Below are 20,576 nucleotides of genomic sequence, written 5' to 3' on the forward strand. Positions count from 1 at the left end.
GCGCGGGAATGACGTCACGGCGGCGACACCACCCACCCCCGGGACTGCAACTCCCGGCTTGCATCGGGCCGGGGGCGAGGCTTTTAGCGAAGCGTTGCATGCCGGGAAGCGCGGGCCGCTCGCCGCTGAGCAGCGGCACTGCGGGGTCCCCCAGGCCCCGGGTCTCTCCTGGACGTTATCCCACCGGCGCCCGGCACAGAGCAGCTCCTCCAGCTGCACTGAGGGACACACAAATAGTCAGGAGTTGTATTTAAAAAAACAACAACCGCTCTTTGGGTTGCAATAAGGCTGACTGACGTGCGAAGGCGAGGTCAGATAATACCTAAAATACCAGCTACTGAAGAGTTGCTTGGGCCTTATCAGGACCCGCCGCGCCAACTGCTGCTTCGTCCGCGGACGAGATTTCCATGGCTGAAGCGCCTGAGGTTTCAAAGAGATTATGAAGGTTTGCAAGACATCTTTCCCCTGCGCGTGTGACCCAAAGACATTGATGTGAAATGACGCCATGAGAACCGTGATCTCGCTCAGCACCTGCTTGATGAACCATCGCTCTTGCTACAGGTCGTTTCTCTACACGGCCAAGGTACAATCACGTTTTCCATTTTCAAACTTTTTACAAATCTGAAGGTCATAGCCTTTTTAGACTACAGGCAGAAGCACTTTGCACACTTGTCACTCGCTTCCATGCCCTATAAAACAACGCCGTCACATAGTCGTTCCCAGCTCTGAAACAACCCTTCCAAGAGGCTTTTCGAAGTTTCTGCTGGCAATTTCACATACGCCCTCACCTTGCAAAACTGTGTTCAAGGCTTCAGCATATACTTCTGGCCTTTTAAGATGCCTTGTCATTCTCCCTCCCTGAAGCAGGTTGGTTAACTTCTGTCCTAGCCAAATGCAGTTTTGTTTGATGACAGTCTCACCACAATACACGTTTGTCTGCCGCTTCACCTGGCATACCTCATCCCCAGCACTACTGATCAGAAATAATACCAAGTTCTTCATGAATTTCTCCTCCTAGCTGGAACAGTGCACTAGATCCACAAAATTGTCTAACTACTCTGCTCAGAACATGTTAATGTACTCAAGATAAAGAGGGGGAAAAAACTTTCAACACATGACACACGTGTAGACATCCTAAACTGAAGTGTGCAGTTGACCTCTAGGACTGTAACAGAGAATATGGGTCCCTTACAGGCCAGAAGGATAAATCAGGAAGGCAAGGCTACCATGATCCAAAAGACCTCAAGCACACAAAATCCAGGGAATGCCAGAGAGAAAGAAGTCTAGGAACAACAGCTTTGGGAGAAAAACAGTAATCTGAGGATTATTTTGTTCTAAAAGACCAAAATCAGAAGCTGTGTAGTATACTGTGGGCCAATAAATGGGAGCTTTGCCCTACAAGTACAAATGCTGGGAGATAACGCTCTTCCCTCTGGCTGAAGAATCAGCTGCTGTCTCCTGGTCCAGGAGGAAAGGGGTGAGGGATTTTGACTTTGTTGACAAGTTGCAAAATGGAAAACAGTATCCCAGCACAGAGGATTACCTGGGAGTATAAGGGGCTTGGTTATGAAGGTTGTGTTTTGAAGCTTTGATGACAGCCTCAGCAGACAAAAGCAAGAGACACAAGCTGTTTTAGGACAGGAGCCTGCCAGAGTTAATTACAGAATAAAGAGCAAATATACTGTGGTGGCACAGCTCCAATCAAAGGTTTAATATTGTTCAAATGGGTTAGGGCAATTCTGTTCACATAACAGATCATTTCCTCTACTACTATGATGAATGATTCAGCACACTGACACAAACAGCATCAAAGCCTTGATTATGTTCTTCTCTATGGAAAGGCAAATGTAATTCATTACTTCCAGGATGGTTTATTTTTATCCAATCTCAACCTGGGGTAATATTTTGCAGGTTAAACATGTTAACAAGGTTCAAGTGATTAAAAAAAAAAGTGCCAGTGTAGGATATCATGTAAATGGAGCTAGGAAACAAGAACACCAAACATGCAAAGTAAAGCAGACTATTAAGACATTTTAAGCTATAACAAGCCAGCAGCTGTCTTGCTGTCAGTGTAACATGGACAAGCAGGCAGTCTCCTCTTCTCTGCTTTGATACACACACCCACACATCCCAGTTGACTTCAGTATCTGCAAAAAGTACTTCATCCTGCTGACAGGAACAGCATGACCCATCACCACAGCCTGCCCGTACCTGCCTGCCAAAACCATCTCCCCTTTATGTTAAGGAAAACTGTAAAGGGTGGCAGGAGACAAAGCCCTGAAGCAGTCAGCTGTATCCATGCTCTAGGTCAGTGGTCTCCAAACTTTTTTGATTGCACACCCCTATCAGTAAAAAATTTGAGCATGCACCCCCAATGTATGTAATTTATATTTGCGCACCCCTATCAGTAAAAAATTTGAGCACGCACCCCCATTATGTATTTATAGAAATAGAAATAGAAGTTCTAACCCGCACTCCAATGGATCATCTTGCGCACCCCACTTTGGAGACCACTGCTCTAGAGCAGGGCAATCCAACTTTAAGCTTTTGGGGTCTATGTGGCCCAGTGCTGCACCAGGAGACTCCAAATGACAAAGTACCCACCAGGCATTCTACCAAATCTCTCCCCCCACAACATACCACTGCACTTTGTGCCTGCATGGGTGCTCCCCACCCCACTGCACAGTGCAGGCATGACATTATAATTCCCACCTCTGCTGCCCTACACACCTGCATGGGCAGGCCCCCACTTCTACACAGTGTAGGTACGGGTTTGATCCTCACCCCCCACACCTGGCATGCGCCCAGACTCACCCTCAGCTCTTCATGGAATCACACAGCCTCATCCCCTGGGGCAAAGTCAGGAAGCAGCAGCCAGATAAGGGAGAGGGAACCTGGAGACTCCAGCTGCTATTGCAAGGTGGACACATATTAACCTCTCATGGGCCACATGCAGCCTGTGGGCTGTCAGAGATACATGCTCTAGAGATCAAGGTGTTGGAGCTGTTCGACAGAAACAAAGATGGTTTTGACCATAAGCAGTCCAAGTTTGTTAAGGCATTAAAATACGAAAGGAGGCAAGGCACAAAGATTTGGCAGCATCTGAACATTACCTACATCACAAGGTATTTTAGGACAGACATATCATTCCACCATCTTATTTTTTTTTAAATCAAGCCTCTTGAATCACATCTGTGTATTTCAGTGGGTCTCAACCTTTTTAGACCTGATGCACCCCTCAAGAAACTGGAACTCTTAGATTCCACTCATTTTTTTTGAGTGCAGAAAAAAATAACAACAGAGAAATTCTTCTGTTGCAAAGAACTCAGAAACACCACCACAATAGATTTTTATTTGAAATCTCTGGATTTATCATGTAAATCCTGCAGCACCTTTGGTAGGATCTCAAGGTACCCTGGGGTACAGTGCCAGCCTGGTTGAGAATTATTGATTTATATGCTCTTCAAATATTTTTGGGGAGAATAAACATGGAAACAAACAAACAAACAAAAAAAATCACACACTAAAAGCAAGTTATTGCTATTTTGTTTTCAGAGACTGCTTCCAATCTGAGCAGGGGCAATTATAATGGGCGAACTAGAAAAAGCCACCTTTCTAGTGCAGTGCTTGCTAAAAGCGGCAAGTTGTTTCAGGAGACCAGGCTGGGCCTTAATCCTCAGGATTAGTTTATTTTGCAGCAGCAGGATCTTTTCCTGCTTATTGATATTCTACCTGCAGCCTACCAAGTGCTTCTGTCTGTGCAAACATTGAGCTGAAAAAGACTGCCCTGTTACAATCAAAATGTCTGACCGCTAATACCCAGAGTCTCCTTGGTCCTTCAATATCATCATAGATTAAAAGCTACTTGGAAAGGAAAAAATTTCCCTCTACAGTTATATGCCCAGCAAGATCCTTTGAAGGACATAAATTAAGATACAAACTCCAGGCTGTAACAGGATCATGCCTCCAGGGGCAGCCATGACACCCCCTGACAGCCACTTGACTTCTGTCCCACTTTTCCCAAGGGAAAAGGTACCCTCCCTTTTCTCTTACCTGCCAAGCCCTGAGGTAGTTAGTTGATTTATAAAAAGGGAAGCTGCCCTCAAGTCCCAAAGCAAGCCTTGGTCCATCTTTCAGCCAGCAGATCCCTTTCTGACCCCTTTTGTCCCAATGCTGCCCCTCAAGCACTGAGTGGGCCCTCCTGGCCCATCCATGCTCTCAGGGCACCTATTGCCATAAGGGCTGTTCATGGCCTCTTGCCCCTACAGCCCTGTCCATGCCTCAAGGCTATTACCAGTTATCATTTGCATGGGACGCCTTGCCCCCAGTACACTGTTAGGGCTCTACATCACTGTTGGGGCTTCAGCCTTCCTGGCTTTGGCCCCTTTCCTCTGGCTGGACCCCTCTCGGCCTGGGTCCACTGCACCGGACCTTGGCTTCCAGCCATCTTGCCCCTCAGTTGCTAGGCCCCAGCCCCAGGACATTCCTAGTTTAGGTCCTGCTCTGGCAGGACTCTAAACCTGGCTGTGCCCCTCAGCCATCCCGCTGTGGGCTCCTCATTCACCCCTTAGAGCCACACCTCGTCTACAAGTATAGAACTTAAAAATACAAGCACACTGGCTGTAACTAAAACCATCCCGCACTAGGTCATACTTCCCTGCAAGCTACAAGCCCTTTACTTGACATTCCTAGGGCATCTTCAGTGCCAGTTAGTCCCTCTACAGCAGCCAGCCTGTTCAGGATCTCTGCTCCCTGCAGGGCCAGGCTGACTGCCTGTTCTCAGGCCCTGATCTTATGTTCTTGCCCCTTCTGATCAGGTGGCTCTTCAGCCACTCCCAAGGGCTTTCACTTTGGACTTGACAGTTAGCCTTCAGGGCACCTTACAACTGCTACACTTGCTGCCTTAGCTGTACTCTTACTGATGAGCAGGGCTCTCCTTATCATACTATTTTGGGCAGCCTATGAGTCTCTGGCTGTCTATTCCCCTGCAGCCTTTCCATACATAACATGCAGTCTCCCCTGCACTTGGGATATCCCTGCTACTGCCTCTTGCCTTAAAGTTAGCGGGAGCCTCTGGCTCCCTGTTATACAGGCCAAGCCATTATCTAGCTTCAGAAAGATCTGAACTTAGTGACATGCTGCCATCTGTACCAGCTGTTATGCTGAAAAGAACCTTCCCTGACAGCTACTGAAAGAAAGAAGTTGTCAGGGGATCTAATAGATTTGAAGATCTCAACCTTTTGCCCTGAATCTCCACCAGACAGTACACACTCACACCCATCGCACCTTCCACAATTCTTTAGGGTGGGTAGACAGCTTCAAGTAGCCAGAAGCAAAATGTGCAGTCTCTCAGTTGGGTCACCAATTTGACTCTGATCCATTTATGTAGTCACAAAGCAAATCCTGTGACAGCCATTCTGTGGCTGTGGAGTGACTTGGTATTGCTCCAGTTCTTCCTGGACAGACGTGTATATTACTTATCCCTCTTATGAGCAGCTTCTCAGAGATCAAGGATTAAATCTAGCAAACAGCACAAACAATCCTCTCCCTTGTATACTGCAACTACACAGTTCCATAAAAATCAGCCAGGCAAATAACCAGCATCTTCCAGAATTAAAATCCCAATTCGGGCTCTGAATTTTAGCGTATTTTGTTTCAGATCAAAGTTTGATAACAAAGAGAGAGAACCATGCTTTTAATGACTCACACCTGCTTCTATCCAACAAGAAGAGCTTAAAATCAAAATGTTTTTATTTTGTCCCCTTGAAAGTTTCCCCATACAGTCTCCTGTATCAAATAGCTTGAAAAATGCTTTTAGAAATGTTTAAACAAGTTATTGATGGTCTTGTTAACTGGAGCTGATAGGAAAGGGTTTCCAGTTGTAATTGTTTTTGGCTCCACTAGATTATACTTTCACTGCCAGCATGGCAAAACCCCTGATGGGGAGGGACACAGGTAGTCTTCTGGTAATGTCTTGAATTAAACAGCCATTTCATAAAGTGCTTGTACTCGGAACCATAAAGCTGTCAAATGTCCTTTCTGCAACAAGGCAGCGAGAGGCTCTCCAATGTGGTACTTCAGTTTAGTTCCTCCCAGCTTGTGTCTGGGTGTTGGCATGGCCATTTATTAGCCTCCAAGGCGCTGACCTTCCCCCCATGCAAACCCCCCTGGTCGCTCTTCTGGCAGTGGATTGTAATTGGGATCATCTTCCGGCATGTCAAATATTGCTTTCCTGGAAAAACAGAAGTTTATAGATGAAATACATGTTCCACACTACTGGCAAGTAGTCTAGCATAAATTTGTATTTCAAACTGTATCTGAATGAGAATATTGCAATGGCAAGAGTCATATGCTATTATGTTGTATAAATCCAAACTACATTTGCTCTGTTGGGAATTGGTTAACCTACATGGGGCAGATCCAAAAACAAAGCCCCTTCTAAAATAAAGTTTAAAGACATGAATCATAAGCCTCAAGTTCAAAATCTGCCTTACTCTTACCAATAAAGTGGGAGATGCTGAGCCAGCAGCCTTGTCTGCCAGCTAGAAAAATCATTCTAGCACATCTCCGAGAAAGGATATCTAAACTATCAAAGGCGCTAAGTTTCTTTAACCGGTGCTAAGTTTCCTCAACTAGCTGAGACAAAACTCAATTTAAGCCAATTGACACAAGCATTGAACAGACTAGGCAAAACAATGATAAGTAAGAAAAGTACTTGGAAGTAACCCAAAGAGACTGGATTAATCAGGCAGGTACTTGATTCCACTTAGAAACCACTTCTGTAGCCTCACTGGAAACTGCATCCAAAGGCTGACCACTTCAGAAAAACTTGTGGAATAAGAGCTCAATGCCATCTTTGCTATGTGGAATTTTTTAAAAGCAAGATTGGCCAAGGGGGCTTGATTTGCTGATTCTGCTCACCAATGCAATAGCAATCAAAAAAAAGACTACCTTCAAATAAAGGTCACTCAGAAGACCGCTGGAAGGGGGCCACATAAGAATGCTTAAGGAAGAGGGCTTGCTAACCAGTGGATAAGGAGCAACTCCTTCAAAAAATAATAGTAAGAGTTAGAACTTGAGCACAACCGTACAGGTGCCTGGATTACTACACTTTAATGTGAAGTCACAAATCAAACTGGCCTTTTTGGTCCACTGCCATGCATTCGCCAGGTAAGACAAAATAGGCACCTCCCAACATTTGACTGTTGCCCTTATCTACAAAGGGAAATAGATCAGAAAAACTTTTCTGAAATCACAATTCAGCTGCACTTCTGGAATAACAAAAACCCTTTCCCAGAATATGCATTTAAGGGAGTTTTTCCTGGAATAACTAGGCCAGTCTATTACCCCATATAAACAAGTACTTCCGTGTTTAGATACCAGACTTGAGATACCCATGGCCTCCTACAAAACATTTCATATCAAGATTGGATCAGTATAGCCCTGCACCATTTGAGGAGGGTTCTGGATCTTGTATGCTCTGAACAAACCAAGTTTTCACAAAAATAGAGGTTTGTTGCACCTTAACAACATGATGTCTATTTTTGCAACCTTCTGGAAATGTGTCAGTAAGATATCAGACATATTAAACTTGTCTCGGTAACAGCAGATTTATATTCTGGAGTCTTACAAACTCTGTCTTATAATCAGCTTTCTGCAACTCTAGGTGCAACAAATTTTAGTTGACGTAGGAGCGTGGCAGATTCCACAGTTGGACTACATCTTAGAGAAAGTGTCTTCGGCTCCCACCTTTTTGTGCAACTACAGAAGCTGAGAAAATGGAATGAGACAAATAACACCATACTCCTTTGTCTCAGATTATCAGTTTACAAGGAGGATATTTGAATGCAACACTGTGGCTAAACACATATTATTTGTATGCTCCATACCTGAAGACACTACTTACAAAACAGAGGGTGTTCTGAGAAGTCTTCCTCCACCTGGCTGATTGGGAAAGACATCTTCTAAGAAAAAATATATGTGCCCAACTGCAATCCCTAGGGTCAGAGATAAAAATACAGTGATTTTCAACATTGCCAACCTTTAAAATACCCCATCACTTGCTTGTTTTTATGAGAGAGACCACATACTTCCATTTGTAAATAACCTGATATCAAGTAAGAAGCACAGTACATACAAATGCTAACGTTAAAGACTATGGTAGATGATATACAACAGACTGAGTCACAAAAATACAAGAGGAAAGTGTCACAATAACTTAAACACATTGATGGTAACGCTCTATTTGTACTGACAAGTCTATACAAGCTGTTTTACAGCCGCAAGTCTCTTGGCCAGTCAGGTGCCTATAGCTTTATCCAAGTAAGAGGGAACCAAAATACCAAAAGATCTTTTAATTGATGTGACACCACAGATACATCACTGTGTATGTGAACAATTAAGACCTGACATAGAAAAGGACACTCCGGGAAAGAAAGGTCTTTACCGAGGATAACTGTTTCCTCTAAGAAAATGTATAATTCTAATATTCCTGCCCGGCCCCATAGAAAATATGTTTTGGCATTTCTGTATTTCAACTCTTCAAAGATTAAAATGTCATATGAGCAAGGCAGACAGAGATGACATTTTGAATAGGTGAGTGTCCAGTCTTCTAGATCCTAGGCAAAGAATTGAGACTGCTGTGACCACACATTCAGTAGGCCAATTGCCAGCAATTCCCCAGATGCAAGGTTAGTGCCAAGGATGGCTCAGCTGCATGGACTGAGCACCTCTGTTTTTAATAACTCCAAAACTCACTTCCCTGACGGTCACAACATCTTCACTTGAAATACCTGTGAAGCCCGTGCAAAGGATTTTTGGATAAGTATGAAAACTAAGCATGCACACGCTTGGCTGGATGAGAAAAGGTGAAGTGGAACCCTCCCCCCACCTCACTAACACTACCCAGAACCCACAATCATGGGTCACTGAAAACACAAATACCTACTTACCTCTTTCTGGCCAGGTTAGTGCTTGATATTCAATTAAGAAGTCAACATGGTTTAATAATCCTTCTCTCTTTGAAGGAGAAGTCTAACTAGATGGAAAAGAGACTCTACCTAGAAACAGTTTCAACTAAACATATAAGATTTTTCTTTTAGAACTTCTTACCCAATAAATCCACAATAATGGAGTTTCCCAAGAGCAGTGAAAAGCCCATGAGTACCCAAGGTAGAAATGGGGCCTGGAAGATGAGAAGACCAAAAAAGTTCATACGAACATAGGGATTTCTGCGGCTCCACACATACACAAGCATGATTGTGAATGCCTGACCCAAGAACACCAAGTTCACAAACAAACCAAAAAGCTGGTAAGAGCAGTTAAAGAAAGTATCAGTGCATGTGCCTGAGATGTAGAAAACTGAAATCTGAATGTGCGCGGGGGGGGGGGGGGGGTTGGAAATGGTGCACGGAAAATAAATTCTGGAGATCAATGATGACATGATTCTATAGTTTGCTAAACAATTTTTCATCAACAGGTTAAATCCGTCTTCAGTCAGCCCAGTCACTACAGTTTAATAACTGTATGCTACAAGTACAATACAAGAGGATTCATTTTTACTATTTTCTATCTGTAGGCAGGTTTGAGGTACATAATTACCCAGTAATATCTCCCTTCCATCCTGATATCTGCACACCTACAATTCCATCTTTAAATTCCTAACTCTAATATTAGGTTTTGTAAGATCAGTCATACACATAATAGTAACACTGAGATCTGAGAAGTTTTGAATTCTACTAGAAGACAAATCTCATTTGACAAAAAGCATTTTCCTCTTTATGTACTTTCAAATCATGGCCTATGATTTGTACTCTTGCTCAAAGAATCTTTTGTTTTGTTCAGGCATTAAAAGGATACAGTCATTAAAAGCCCACCAAAAAGGAACATAAATACAAAATCTGCCGTCCGACCTCGGAAAGAGCCTTCCTCCAGCATTCGGCAATAACGATATCTGAGGTTATAGGTCAGGAAAGTTTAACACTAAAATCTGTTGCCAGAAAAATTAAGAAAATACCAGCCTGAGTTTTACAGCAGCTTCCAAGATCAAAGGAGAGGTCAAAGGGTCATCAGACAAGTACTGACTTTCATGAAGTAAGCCTGTTGGTCTAAGTCAGGGATGGGCAAAATACGGCCTGCGGGCCGGATGCAGCATGCAAGGCCATTCTATCCGGCCCGCAGGGCCCCTAAAAAAAAGGTAGAAAATTAATATTTCTCTGCCCTTGGTTCCTGTCAAAAATAGTAGGACCCAAAGGAGGCACAGTGGGCTCCCACAACAGCGGGGCCCACCCGGCCCTGCCCCCCAGCTCGAAAGCTCAGGTAAGTGTTGGGGTAGGACTCCAGGCAAGGAAGGAGGGCGGGGCAGGGAAGCGAACCCTCCCCATCCCATGCCTGGTGCCCTGCGCTGCAGCTGCTTGCAGCCCACATGGGGCTGTCTGTGCCTGCTCTGGACAGCCCCATGTGGGCTGCGAGTACTTGCAGCATGGGGCACGGGGTGTGGGAGGGGCTGCTTCCCCCCACACAGCTTTTCGCTGGGCTCCTTCCCTGCATGGAGAAAAGCAGCCCCTTGCCCACCCCATGGCCAGTGCCCCACGCTGCAGGCACTCACAGCCCACGCGGGGCTGTCTGGAGCAGGCACAGGCAGCCCCAGGCAGGCTGAGAGCAGCTGCAGCTTGGGGCACCAGGCATGGGGAGGGGAGGAGCTGCTTTCCCTGCCCCACTGCGCTCAGCACCACCTTGTAACCTGGCCCCACAGCCAGGCTGGCAGTGGGGCGGGTTACAAGCTGGTACCAAGCACAGGGAAAAGCAGCCCTTCGCCTGCCCCATGGTCAGCGCCCCAAGCTGCAGCTGCTCTCAGCCTGCCTGGGGCTGCCTGTGCCTGCTCCAGACAGCCCCATGTGGGCTGCGAGTGCCTGCAGCGTGGGGCGCCGACCATGGGGCAGGCGAGGGGCCGTTATTCCCCACACTCAGCTAGCAAGGCTGGGGGGCACTGGGTGTGAGCAGGCAGGGAGCCAGCAGGAGCACGGGGCCTGTACCAGTGTCCTGGGGCCAGCACCAACGGGGCCCAAAGCAGGGTGGCAGAAGTGCGGGGTCCTAGCCGGGAGGGGCTCTATGGAGCCAGGCCAGCTCCCCACTCCCTGCTGGTGCAGCCCAGCCTGGCTCCACAGACCCTTGCCAGCCTGTGCCTCGCTTTGGGCCTCACTGGTGCTGGCCCTGGGACATTGGTCTCAAAATGGTGATCAGGGAGCAGGGCACCCGTCAAGGGGTGGGGCACCTGTCACAGCGCAGGGCTACCCATGCGTCTGTCAACAGCCTGCCAAATCTGGGTAAGTGGCCCTCTGCCCAAAAAAATGCCCACCCCTGGTCTAAGTCCAGCTCTAACTGAACAGCTGCTCACACCATAGAATACAAATCCAATCAGAAGCCTGACTTGCTATTCAAAAGGAGTAGTGTAGTAATGGAAAATGAACTACCTTCTTACTCTTAAAAGATTTTTTCCAGATTAAAAGTAATATTCTCTAGTAAGTCACTAAGGAAAAGTTGTTAGGTTAAACTTTTAAGATGAAAATTCTGGCCCCACTGAATTCAATGGCAGAATTCTTACTGACCGAGTAGAAAGAAGAATTTCCTTTGTGGAGCCCAATCACACTACCAGCAAAGTCAATAATGCTAACCCCCACTAAGTCAACAATGGTACAAAACTAGCCCCCTGTGTAGTGAGTGAGATTTACCTACAGTGCAAAGTTCTGTGTTCCAAAGATGGGAGACAAACATAAGGAAGGATACAAAAAAATCATGTTAAATAAAAAATTAAAGCCAACCGGTCCAAAAAATAAGTAGTTTGTAATTAACCTCCATATCTGTAAACATAAGAGAAAAAACAGAGAAAGGACAATATAAATATAATGATTGCCCTCCAAACTATTATGGGAACAAGTGCTTGTTTATCAATACCAGCTAAAATGATTCATATTTTTTTCCAATAAACTTTTGAGCTTCTGTAAATCTTACGCTGAAGACTGAGAAACCTATTGCTGTTCTCAGGCTCTTCAGAGAAACAAACAACATGTAAGAACATCAAAGATTAAGTAATATAAAATACATTTTGCAACCGACAGTTTCATGTGTTATATCAGTGTGTCAGTAAAGATAAATTAAAGGACAAGGTATTTATTTGAATACAAGAAAAGGTGTCCCCCCACATCCCCCTCAGAACTGGCACAGAGAAAAAAGACTCAGTTTTGTGGGGGGGGGAAGGGGCCCATGTCTTATCACTGCACAGTAGGAAACCTCATTAAATATATTGTCTATCATTAAACTGCTGCCAAAAGCAGCATGCGCTCAGCAATGGAAACCAACTATGAAGTTGACCAAACTCAGTCAACACTGAGCACGACTATAAGACACGTGGTTCATAGTGGGGCTTTTTCCTTCCGTTCTTTGCAGGGGTGGGGAGGTTGGTTTGCAAAAACTAAATATTTCTATAAATAAATTAGGGCTGGCAAGCTAGTCGACTGACCAGTCAAATACTGTCAATCAACCAGTCAACAGACTACATATTTTTTGACTGGTCAATCACTATATCATTTTACCAAAAAAATACATTTTTGTAGTTTTCTTGAAAGAAATGTGACTTTTTTGACACATTTCTTTATGGAAAAGTTGTGCTTTTTCTGTGTGTTATTTTGACCTATTGGCAATTTGTTACAATTTTGGCCTGAGATTTGACTGGCCAATTGACTGAGTTTTATTTGACTGGTCAAATACCCAACCTTAGAAAATATATACACCCCTTCTTCTCCCCCATACCTTTACAGTTCTGTCTCATGACCAATCCAGTTGACCCTATGCATATTATGAAGTCACGTGAACTCTCATTATCCCCATTACAATAAATGCAACCCCTGCACCACAAAGACAGGTTAGTGCAGCCCATCTGAATAAGATATATGGTACCACTCATTAAGCACAGTCCCTCTCACTGCCAACTCTTTTTCGAGTCAAGGTGAGCCACTACACTGCATACACTTCAGCCTCCTCTTCACTCCCATAGCTGAACCATGGCTTTCTTTCCCATTTCCAATTATTCCTGTTGCTTCCAAACAGGCCCCAAACATTTCACCCAGAATCCCTCTGGGATAGAATGCACAATCAGATAACAGTGCCAAAAAAATGTCAGTGGCCAGCCTGATTACTCAGAAAACAAATGCTGCCTATGGTAGGAGTGGGAACAACTTGTCAGGTAGATCAGCTATAGCTATAGTTTATAATTGACAAGCTTTCCCTTTCAGTGTTCTTTTGCATTTGTTGATTACCTGGGGCAGACGCATCTGGGCCCCCTGAAACAATCACTTCTCTCAGAAAATAAAGAAACCTCATTCCGACAGGAGACATTGGTCCCCGAAATGCCTGCTCACTGAGAAAATCTGGCAGGGAGGGAGAGTGGCAAGCCAACTAACAACATAACCTTTGATCAGTGGGAAGGAGGAGTAACCAAGAAGGCTTGAAGCATTATCAAAATTAAAATTTAACAGTTTTAATAAGAATAGACAGGCTGTGTAATCTGGTAATACCACCTGAAGTACTGTTTCTGAAAGCAAACAGCAAAACTACACCAGAGGGTATAAAAAATACCCAGGAAAGCAATTTCTCTGCAACTAAAAGTGAAAACATTTCTGCAGAAAGTCATCTTACAAGTGTGTGCAGATGTAAATACTGCTTTCCAAGCTAGCATTTGTACAGCAGTATATAGTGCAATAGGTTCTGTAGTCGCTCAGTAGAGGCTGCAGCACTGCAAATAAGAGAGACAACAAACATTTTATATGCTTGAATATAGTGAAAGCATTTGCATTTGTGACTTAAAAGTAACATACAAAAAAGCTAGAACTCTCAGTTCCAAAACGATACCTTTTATTAAACCAACTGGGAAATAAAATAAAAGGTATCCTTTTGGAACCAAGAGTTCTAGTTTTTTTGTATGTCCTCTTGTCTCAGCCCAGCACAGCTACCAAGTACACTCCTGACCTAAAAGTGAACACTTTAGGATGCATCACTTATCAACCAACAAAACTGACGTGGAACTTTTCTTATGTAAAGAGATAGTGTCTGTTTTTAAAGAATCAAAGTTATGAGTTTCCACCAGCATGACGATCCTCATTTTAAAATGATTCCATTTCTCTGAAAAAAAAAGGGTAAACGTCTTCGTGCTTGGGTTTGAAAACAAGTATTTATAACTTTCATCCTCTTGAAACAGCATTCAGAATACAAAAGAAGTACTTACTTGGAAGTGTTTAAATATTAATTCCGGGTTGAAATACAGTTGAAATGGTGTGATGAGCTCCAATTGCTGGAACAGAAAAGAACGTGTCATGGGATCAATCCATTCCACAAAGCCCGCTTGCATCTTCCACGGTGAAGTAACCTGACAGGGGTTCGTTAATCCCCCTCGTTCACGTGTTTAAACACCAAAGGTGGCAGTCATTTTTTTTCCCCATTCCTACAATAATCAGTTGTTACCCTCCCCTTCAGACTAACGTTTTTCTTGGGCTGCTCCTCGTCAACACTGAGCCACGTAGAGGCGTGAACCAGGCCGGGCCACACAGTGACATTTGCAGGCGGAGCCCGGCACAACCCCGAGGGACCCGGCTCCCCTCGGGGGCCCTTGGATACGACCCCACCCTGCCCCGCTCCGCCGGGGGACACCGCGCCGGGGCACCCACGGGCGCTCGTGGGCGGCCCCGCCCCTCCCCGGCGCTCACCACGGCGGCGGTGGTGAGGACACAGGCCGTGGTGTAGGCCCGCGTCACGGGCGGCACTTGCAAGTACTCCTGCCGGAACGTCTGGTACGCCATCTTGCGCCGCCTTCGCCGCTTCCGCTTCCGCCAGCCAATCGCCGCGGCGCCGCCAGCCAATCGGGGCCGCTGCCGCCCGACGGAAGCCGGCCAATTCTCCTCCTCTGCCGCCTCATCGGTGGAAGGGGGCGCCGCTTCCCCTTGGGCGCTCGGCCATTGGGCGGCGCGCGCGGGGGCGGGGCCGGCGGCCGTGAGGCGCGCGCGGGCGGCAGTTGGAGCCCGGGAACGGAGGGGCTTTACCCTGGGCGTCGTCCGGAGCCTGCGGGGCTGTCGTGGCCCTGCTGGAGGGCTGAGCTCTTCTGAGGGAAGCCGGGCACGTCTAGGCACCGGCCCTCCGGGGAGAAACTCTTCTGGGAGTGATTGCCCCCAGGTTACCCCCCCCACAAGCCGTTTTGAGGGAAAAGCCCGGACAAACGCACGCTCCGTGCTTCCTGGGAGAGCAGCCACCCCTGAGGCCGGCGCAGTGTCCCGGGCAAGTCTCTGGCAAGAGCGAGCTGAAGAACCAGGTTTTTTCCACTGGTGTGAACTCTTGCTTCCCCTGCGCGAGGCTGAAACCTTGCTCCTTATCCCAAAACTCAAGTCTGTATTGACCTCCCTTTTTTTTTTCTTCCTCTTTGCAGATTTCTACGTGGCCTTGGGTTGACTCGCCGTAGCCAGGATGTCTGTGAATCCAATGTCCTACGAAGCTCAGTTCTTTGGCTTCACCCCTCAGACGTGCATGCTGCGGCTGTACATTGCGTTTCAAGATTACCTCTTCGAAGTGATGCTGGTGGTTGAAAGCGTCATTCTGAAGAAGCTCGACAGCACCCCGAACTCGAAGATCCACCCGCTTCACATCCGGAAGAACACAGAAAAATTTCTTCTCTTCATGAAGAAGCGCTTTGATCAGCTGTTCAGCAAAATGGAAGAAGTGCTTTTTCAGCTAGTATTAAGCATCCCTAAAAATGCCTTGCTTCCTGAAGACAAGGTCCATGAACAGTACCCGTACAGTAAGGAAGAGTTTCAGCCTCTTCAAGTTGAAATTGAGGAGCTACAGAAACAGTACAAGGCTGAAGTGTCTGCAGGGCAGAAACTACTCGCAGAACTAGAGGAACAGAAGATTGTTCAGACAGAACTTGAGAAGATCCTGCAGTGGTTTGATGGACTTGAAAACATATGTAGAGAACATGGGACCAGCAACTTCAAGGAAAGCTTTGCCTTCTTGACACAAAGTTCTAAGAAACTTCAGGACGTCCTGGAGGAGGTTGAAAAGAAAAACAAAAAGTTCTCCAAAAGTTCATCCAATTAATATAAAGGAAGTATTGAAAGGACATGCAGAAACCAATAAGACAATTCACTTTAGACCAGAAATGTGTTGATCTTTGCAAAGATATTTGCATAAGGAAATCTCCCACACCTCCACCCACATCCGGTTTTGACTGGGAATTATTCAACACAAGTATTCCAGGAATTCATAATTCTCCCTTCCTAAAGTTTTCTAAATGTAGATTGACAAAGATCCACTCCTTTGGTCAGGAGCCTGAATAGTCTGTTTTCATTTTGTTCTTTAGCAGGCATGTGTAAAGTTAGAATTTATGTCACGCACATTGTTCAGCACAGGGGCTTTTCCCCTGTAATATTTAAATCCTGCCAGCTCAGTTACCAAGGTATCCGAAGCAGACTCAGATTCAGGCTGAATCAGAACTGTGGTAACTCTGTTACTTTTAACTGGAACTCTGTTAATTTTTATGCTGGAGTTGCTACTTATTCTTGAGCTGTGCACAAAATGGGGTGTTCACCATAGGTAGCGTGTTGTATAGCTGCTATTAAAAAAAAGAAAAGCTAATCATAATGAGAGAGGATTAGAACAGGAACTGGAAAAAAGAACAAGCCGATGGATTCAGGAGGCACGTGAGCCTTCCTGTCTCCTATAATTTGATTTCTGTAGTTGGTGACTAGAGAAATGTGCCCTATAAATGAGATATCTAGTGATGTTTTTCAGCTTTCTTCCCCAAACTTATAAAAACTATAGGTTATAATTTACTGTCAGTCTATGCTTTTTTATTAAAAATTACCTGTCACTTCTCAGAACTTGCACTGTCACAATATTCTCCTATTGAGAACATGTCTTAAATGAAAAGTAAATGTTCCGGTTAATCAGAAATATGTTTTTTTATCGCTGCTGTAAGTAATCTTAGTAAAAGAAAAAAAAACTCGTAGTTGCAGTGCACTTTTTGATATAAACAAAATATTTCTGTAGTAACTGCTTGAATGCTAGAATTGTGAATATAGATACTATTTTATCCTTCACAAGGTTATTTTTCATGCTGAATTGTATTTAAAGATCTACAGCAGAACAAATAGAAATTAACTGGATAATTTAACTTAAAGACCAGGTAATTGTTGGATGATGGTAGTAAGAGGCTAAATGCAGACAAGAATTAATTTGGGAAGGCAGAAGGTGAGGAGACAGCAAATGCATTTTTCAGGGTGCAGTTCAAAGTGGCTTCTTTTAAGGCATTCATAGCTTTTATGTGCTTATATAGGTCCACAGAACAGGAGCTGGGACCTACTATTTTGATTTTTATATGGTAATCAAAAAATGGTTTCAAATGAAAGGTCCATAATGCTTTCAGAATCAGAAGGTTAAAGATGCTCAATGATACTGATGTTTGGTGTTTATAATTGCAAGTGGGTAATACCATTTTCTAGGGGAAATAACCATCTAGAATAAGATTTTCTTTCAGCTGTGTAACTCATTTTTTTCCTTTAAAAAATGAGGAAGAAGGTTGGTAGAGTACAATAAATAACTCCAAAGATAGGCACGATTTTGAAATAAAAAGGAATTCCAGATTGATCTAAATGTGTAATTGTTAGACATTAAACTCACCATTCAAATTCACTAAATACCTTTTCTCCAGGCTGGATAAAGAAAGTAAAGTAATCACGTATTTTACCTGTAGTTTACTGTGACCTTAAGCTGGCTAACAAACAACATTTTGACTTTGGGGTAAAAATATCAATTCAGATCAGTGTAAATATGATTCTTGTGCTTTGACCCTGCTATGGGTGGTTAGTTTACTGAGTCTTCCAAATCCATATTAATATAAAGTTAGTATCCTCGCATAGACTTGGAAAATATTGTTCCCTTCTTTTTTTTATATATGACAAAATAACTTTTCTGCTAATCAGAATTCTTCTGTTTTTTCTTTTAATAGAAACTGAATGCTAAGCAGACAGAATGTTGTATGAGATTCATAGCTATGTGCACGCTGTATGCCTATATCTTGTCTCTGCAATAAAGACATATTTGAAACCTTGCACATAGTTTATGAGTGCTGATACTATGTGAAGCCATGGATAAAGGCAAGTACTGTACCGGGTTGGGGGGGGGACTGCATGTGTTAACAGGAAGGTGCAAATGCTATGGAACTCTCTATGACCACCCAGTATTTCAGACCCTGTGGCTTTATTTTGAAACAAATTAAATTAGGTTGTCACTGTTTTTCTGATAGGGCTAAGCATATATGCTGTTAAACTGAGAAGCTGTTTCTTCTATATATGAATACTTAATTTTACTCGGATCCAAGATGAGATTTTATTTTTCCCATTCAACATGGGAGGGGGCAGGGAGAGGAGAGAAACTCCTCATCTTGGATTTGAGTATGGGATGGTGGGAGGAGAAGCAGGCAGCTCCTGCAGCTCTGGCTCCAGCCCTGAGTCTGGCCTTCTCTACTGCCCCTCCTTACCCCACTACAGCCTCTGCCTCCCTGGTGCCTGCCCAGTGTGCTCCATGCCCTGAGTCAGGATAGGGCTGAAATGCAACTAATGGTAAGCAGCAAGGGGGAGGAAGGCTGGGGTTCATGCACTACAGTGTGGTGCAGGCAGCAGGGGAGCAAGGCAGGGGCAAGGCCAGCTGCCTTCCCCTGCCACTGCTTTCCCTGCTATAGCAATGGGGAGGGAGTAATTTAAGACAACCCTGCTATAATTAGATTTCATATATGGAAAACTGTAACATATTTCTCCATATATAGAATCTAATTATTGTGGGTTCATCTTGGATTCAGGTAATTCACAAGTATGGGCAATGATAAAGAACTATTTGAACTAGTATGGGTTTTCACAGCCACCAGGAGGTTCATTACTCTTGACAGGATTTTTTTTCTCTTCGTTCAGGCTTCTCACAGCTAAAGAGCAATTAAGTGACTGTCTATTACTGATACAAATTGCTACCCCAAATGAACGGCCTAGGGAGAAGATCATATCTGTAAAACAAAAAGTCACTTCTTCCATAGACCTCCTGGAGATGTTAGCTACTTTGATTCACCTGCTATCAAAGTTACGTAACCTGATGTCTTTTCTCTGTTTTTCTTTGTAAAAATCAATTTTAAATGGAAGCATTTATCTGTCGGGGGTTGAATATTGTCTGGAAGCACATGCTAAGTCTAATTCCTTTCCAAGTAGTGATAAAATGTCTCACCAGGAGACTTAATGTTCTGGTATTATTCTTCTATGAAGGACATTAAGGGAACAATTAATTTGTGTGCATGTCAGTAGCACACAATAAGGTTTTAAAAATAGGCTTTTAAATTAATAGCTTTTTAAAAAATCTTAAAAATGTAAGATTATGCTTGAGAAACAAATATTCAGAAGACATTTTTGGACAGGGGGAGTAATGTCCTTATATAGTCTTTTTCTCTGCCAGGCCTAAGGAAACAGCTCTGGAGTAAAAGAAATGAGAGAGATTTCATGGGCGTCAGGACGTTACCCCTCTTTCACGCAGTGTCATAGAAATAAGCAGGAACAGAATGTCTTGTATAGCAAGGTTTTATAATGCTGCCTCACTAGCTTTCTGAAAGTCGGAATTAAAAGCTTTATTGACACAATGTTAAAATTACAGTTGTTATATGTCTTTGGTAGACTTAGCAGACAATACAGGACCTTGCACATACTAGCTACGATTCAGATGAGGTGCTAAAGTACCTCCCAGACCTTTTGGCGTACACAGAGCCAGCTGTTATGATAGGAAAATAATGCCATGTTTTATTATATCAGTGAAGTATGTAGGAGAGGTATAACCATCCATGATACTCATTTAGTCAGAACTTACTACTTGGAGAGTTTAAATTCATGATATCAATACCCATATCATAAATTAACAAAGCTAGTCATCCATTTTATAACATTGAAGAAATGGCAATTGCCTGAAGCAGGCATTTTCTTGTTAAAAGTGGCATTGGGGATTCTGGGTACAGGTCACATACAGTGATTCTGAAAGGCCAAGACCTTCTCCATTTTCAGGATGAGATCTTTGGCAACACCTCTTAACACCCACATGCTTAGCATAGATTCATAGAGATGTAGGACTGGAAGGGGCCTGTTGAAGTAATCTAATCCAGTGGTTCTCAACCTTTGGTACGTTACGTACCCCCTACCGATCGATGCAGCAAAAGTGAAACTGGAAGTCCCACATGGCTCTTCTGGTTTTGCCACCGTGAGCTGAGTCCCACTTTTTCCACCACAGCCCAGGGCAAAGCAGCCTGGTGTGGGGCCTCCCTCCCTGTCCCCTGGCACACCGACACTAGGGAGTGAAAGCCCCAGCGCACCGGACATGGTAGGAGGGGCAGTGGTTGGAACTTTTGATCTGAGCAGGCAAAGACCAAAACGCAGCACCCACGTACCCCCTGCCCATGTCTTATGTACCCCCAGGGTATATAAGACAGGTTAAGAAACACTGATCTAGTCCAG

The 20,576-nt window shown here is 44.4% G+C and overlaps 2 protein-coding genes across 6 annotated transcripts; one reads left to right on the top strand and one right to left on the bottom strand.

The window, feature by feature from the left end:
• Positions 1 to 107: 107 nt before the first annotated feature.
• Positions 108 to 18,149, top strand: MIS12 (MIS12 kinetochore complex component). 4 transcript variants are annotated; one of them, XM_090025314.1, is made up of 2 exons: positions 108 to 583; positions 15,470 to 18,149. In XM_090025314.1, the coding sequence occupies exon 2, from the start codon at positions 15,508 to 15,510 to the stop codon at positions 16,135 to 16,137; it is 630 nt and encodes a 209-aa protein (XP_089881440.1). In that variant the 5' UTR covers positions 108 to 583; positions 15,470 to 15,507; the 3' UTR covers positions 16,138 to 18,149. The 4 variants fall into 4 exon arrangements, with proteins under 4 accessions (XP_089881440.1, XP_089881438.1, XP_089881439.1 ...); XM_090025312.1 differs by lacking the exon at positions 108 to 583 and adding an exon at positions 15,045 to 15,355; XM_090025313.1 differs by lacking the exon at positions 108 to 583 and adding an exon at positions 15,045 to 15,321.
• On the bottom strand, positions 3,310 to 14,981 carry DERL2 (derlin 2). Of its 2 annotated transcripts, none has more exons than XM_090025309.1 (7): positions 14,757 to 14,981; positions 14,279 to 14,344; positions 11,785 to 11,858; positions 9,859 to 9,952; positions 9,112 to 9,307; positions 7,890 to 7,997; positions 3,310 to 6,232 (listed from the first exon to the last, which is right to left on the bottom strand). In XM_090025309.1, exons 1-6 carry the CDS (start codon positions 14,847 to 14,849, stop codon positions 7,903 to 7,905), a joined length of 618 nt encoding a protein of 205 aa, XP_089881435.1. In that variant the 5' UTR covers positions 14,850 to 14,981; the 3' UTR covers positions 3,310 to 6,232; positions 7,890 to 7,902. The 2 variants fall into 2 exon arrangements, with proteins under 2 accessions (XP_089881435.1, XP_089881434.1); XM_090025308.1 differs by having other exon boundaries at positions 7,907 to 7,997; positions 14,757 to 14,912.
• Positions 18,150 to 20,576: the final 2,427 nt, after the last annotated feature.

Source organism: Crocodylus siamensis, chromosome 13 (genome assembly GCF_052110815.1).
Source record: "Crocodylus siamensis isolate JL-2025a chromosome 13, ASM5211081v1, whole genome shotgun sequence".
NCBI classification, from domain to species: Eukaryota; Metazoa; Chordata; order Crocodylia; family Crocodylidae; genus Crocodylus; species Crocodylus siamensis.

Coding starts and splice junctions, on each gene's coding strand:
- DERL2 (XM_090025308.1), bottom strand. CDS start 14,849: ATGGCGTACCAGACGTTCCGGCAGGAGTACTTGCAAGTGCCGCCCGTG. Junction 11,859..14,278: donor TAATATTTAAACACTTCCAA/GTAAGTACTTCT, acceptor TTATGTTTACAG/ATATGGAGGTTAATTACAAA. Junction 6,233..7,906: donor CTCAGAACACCCTCTGTTTT/GTAAGTAGTGTC, acceptor CTGTTTTTCCAG/GAAAGCAATATTTGACATGC.
- MIS12 (XM_090025314.1), top strand. CDS start 15,508: ATGTCTGTGAATCCAATGTCCTACGAAGCTCAGTTCTTTGGCTTCACC.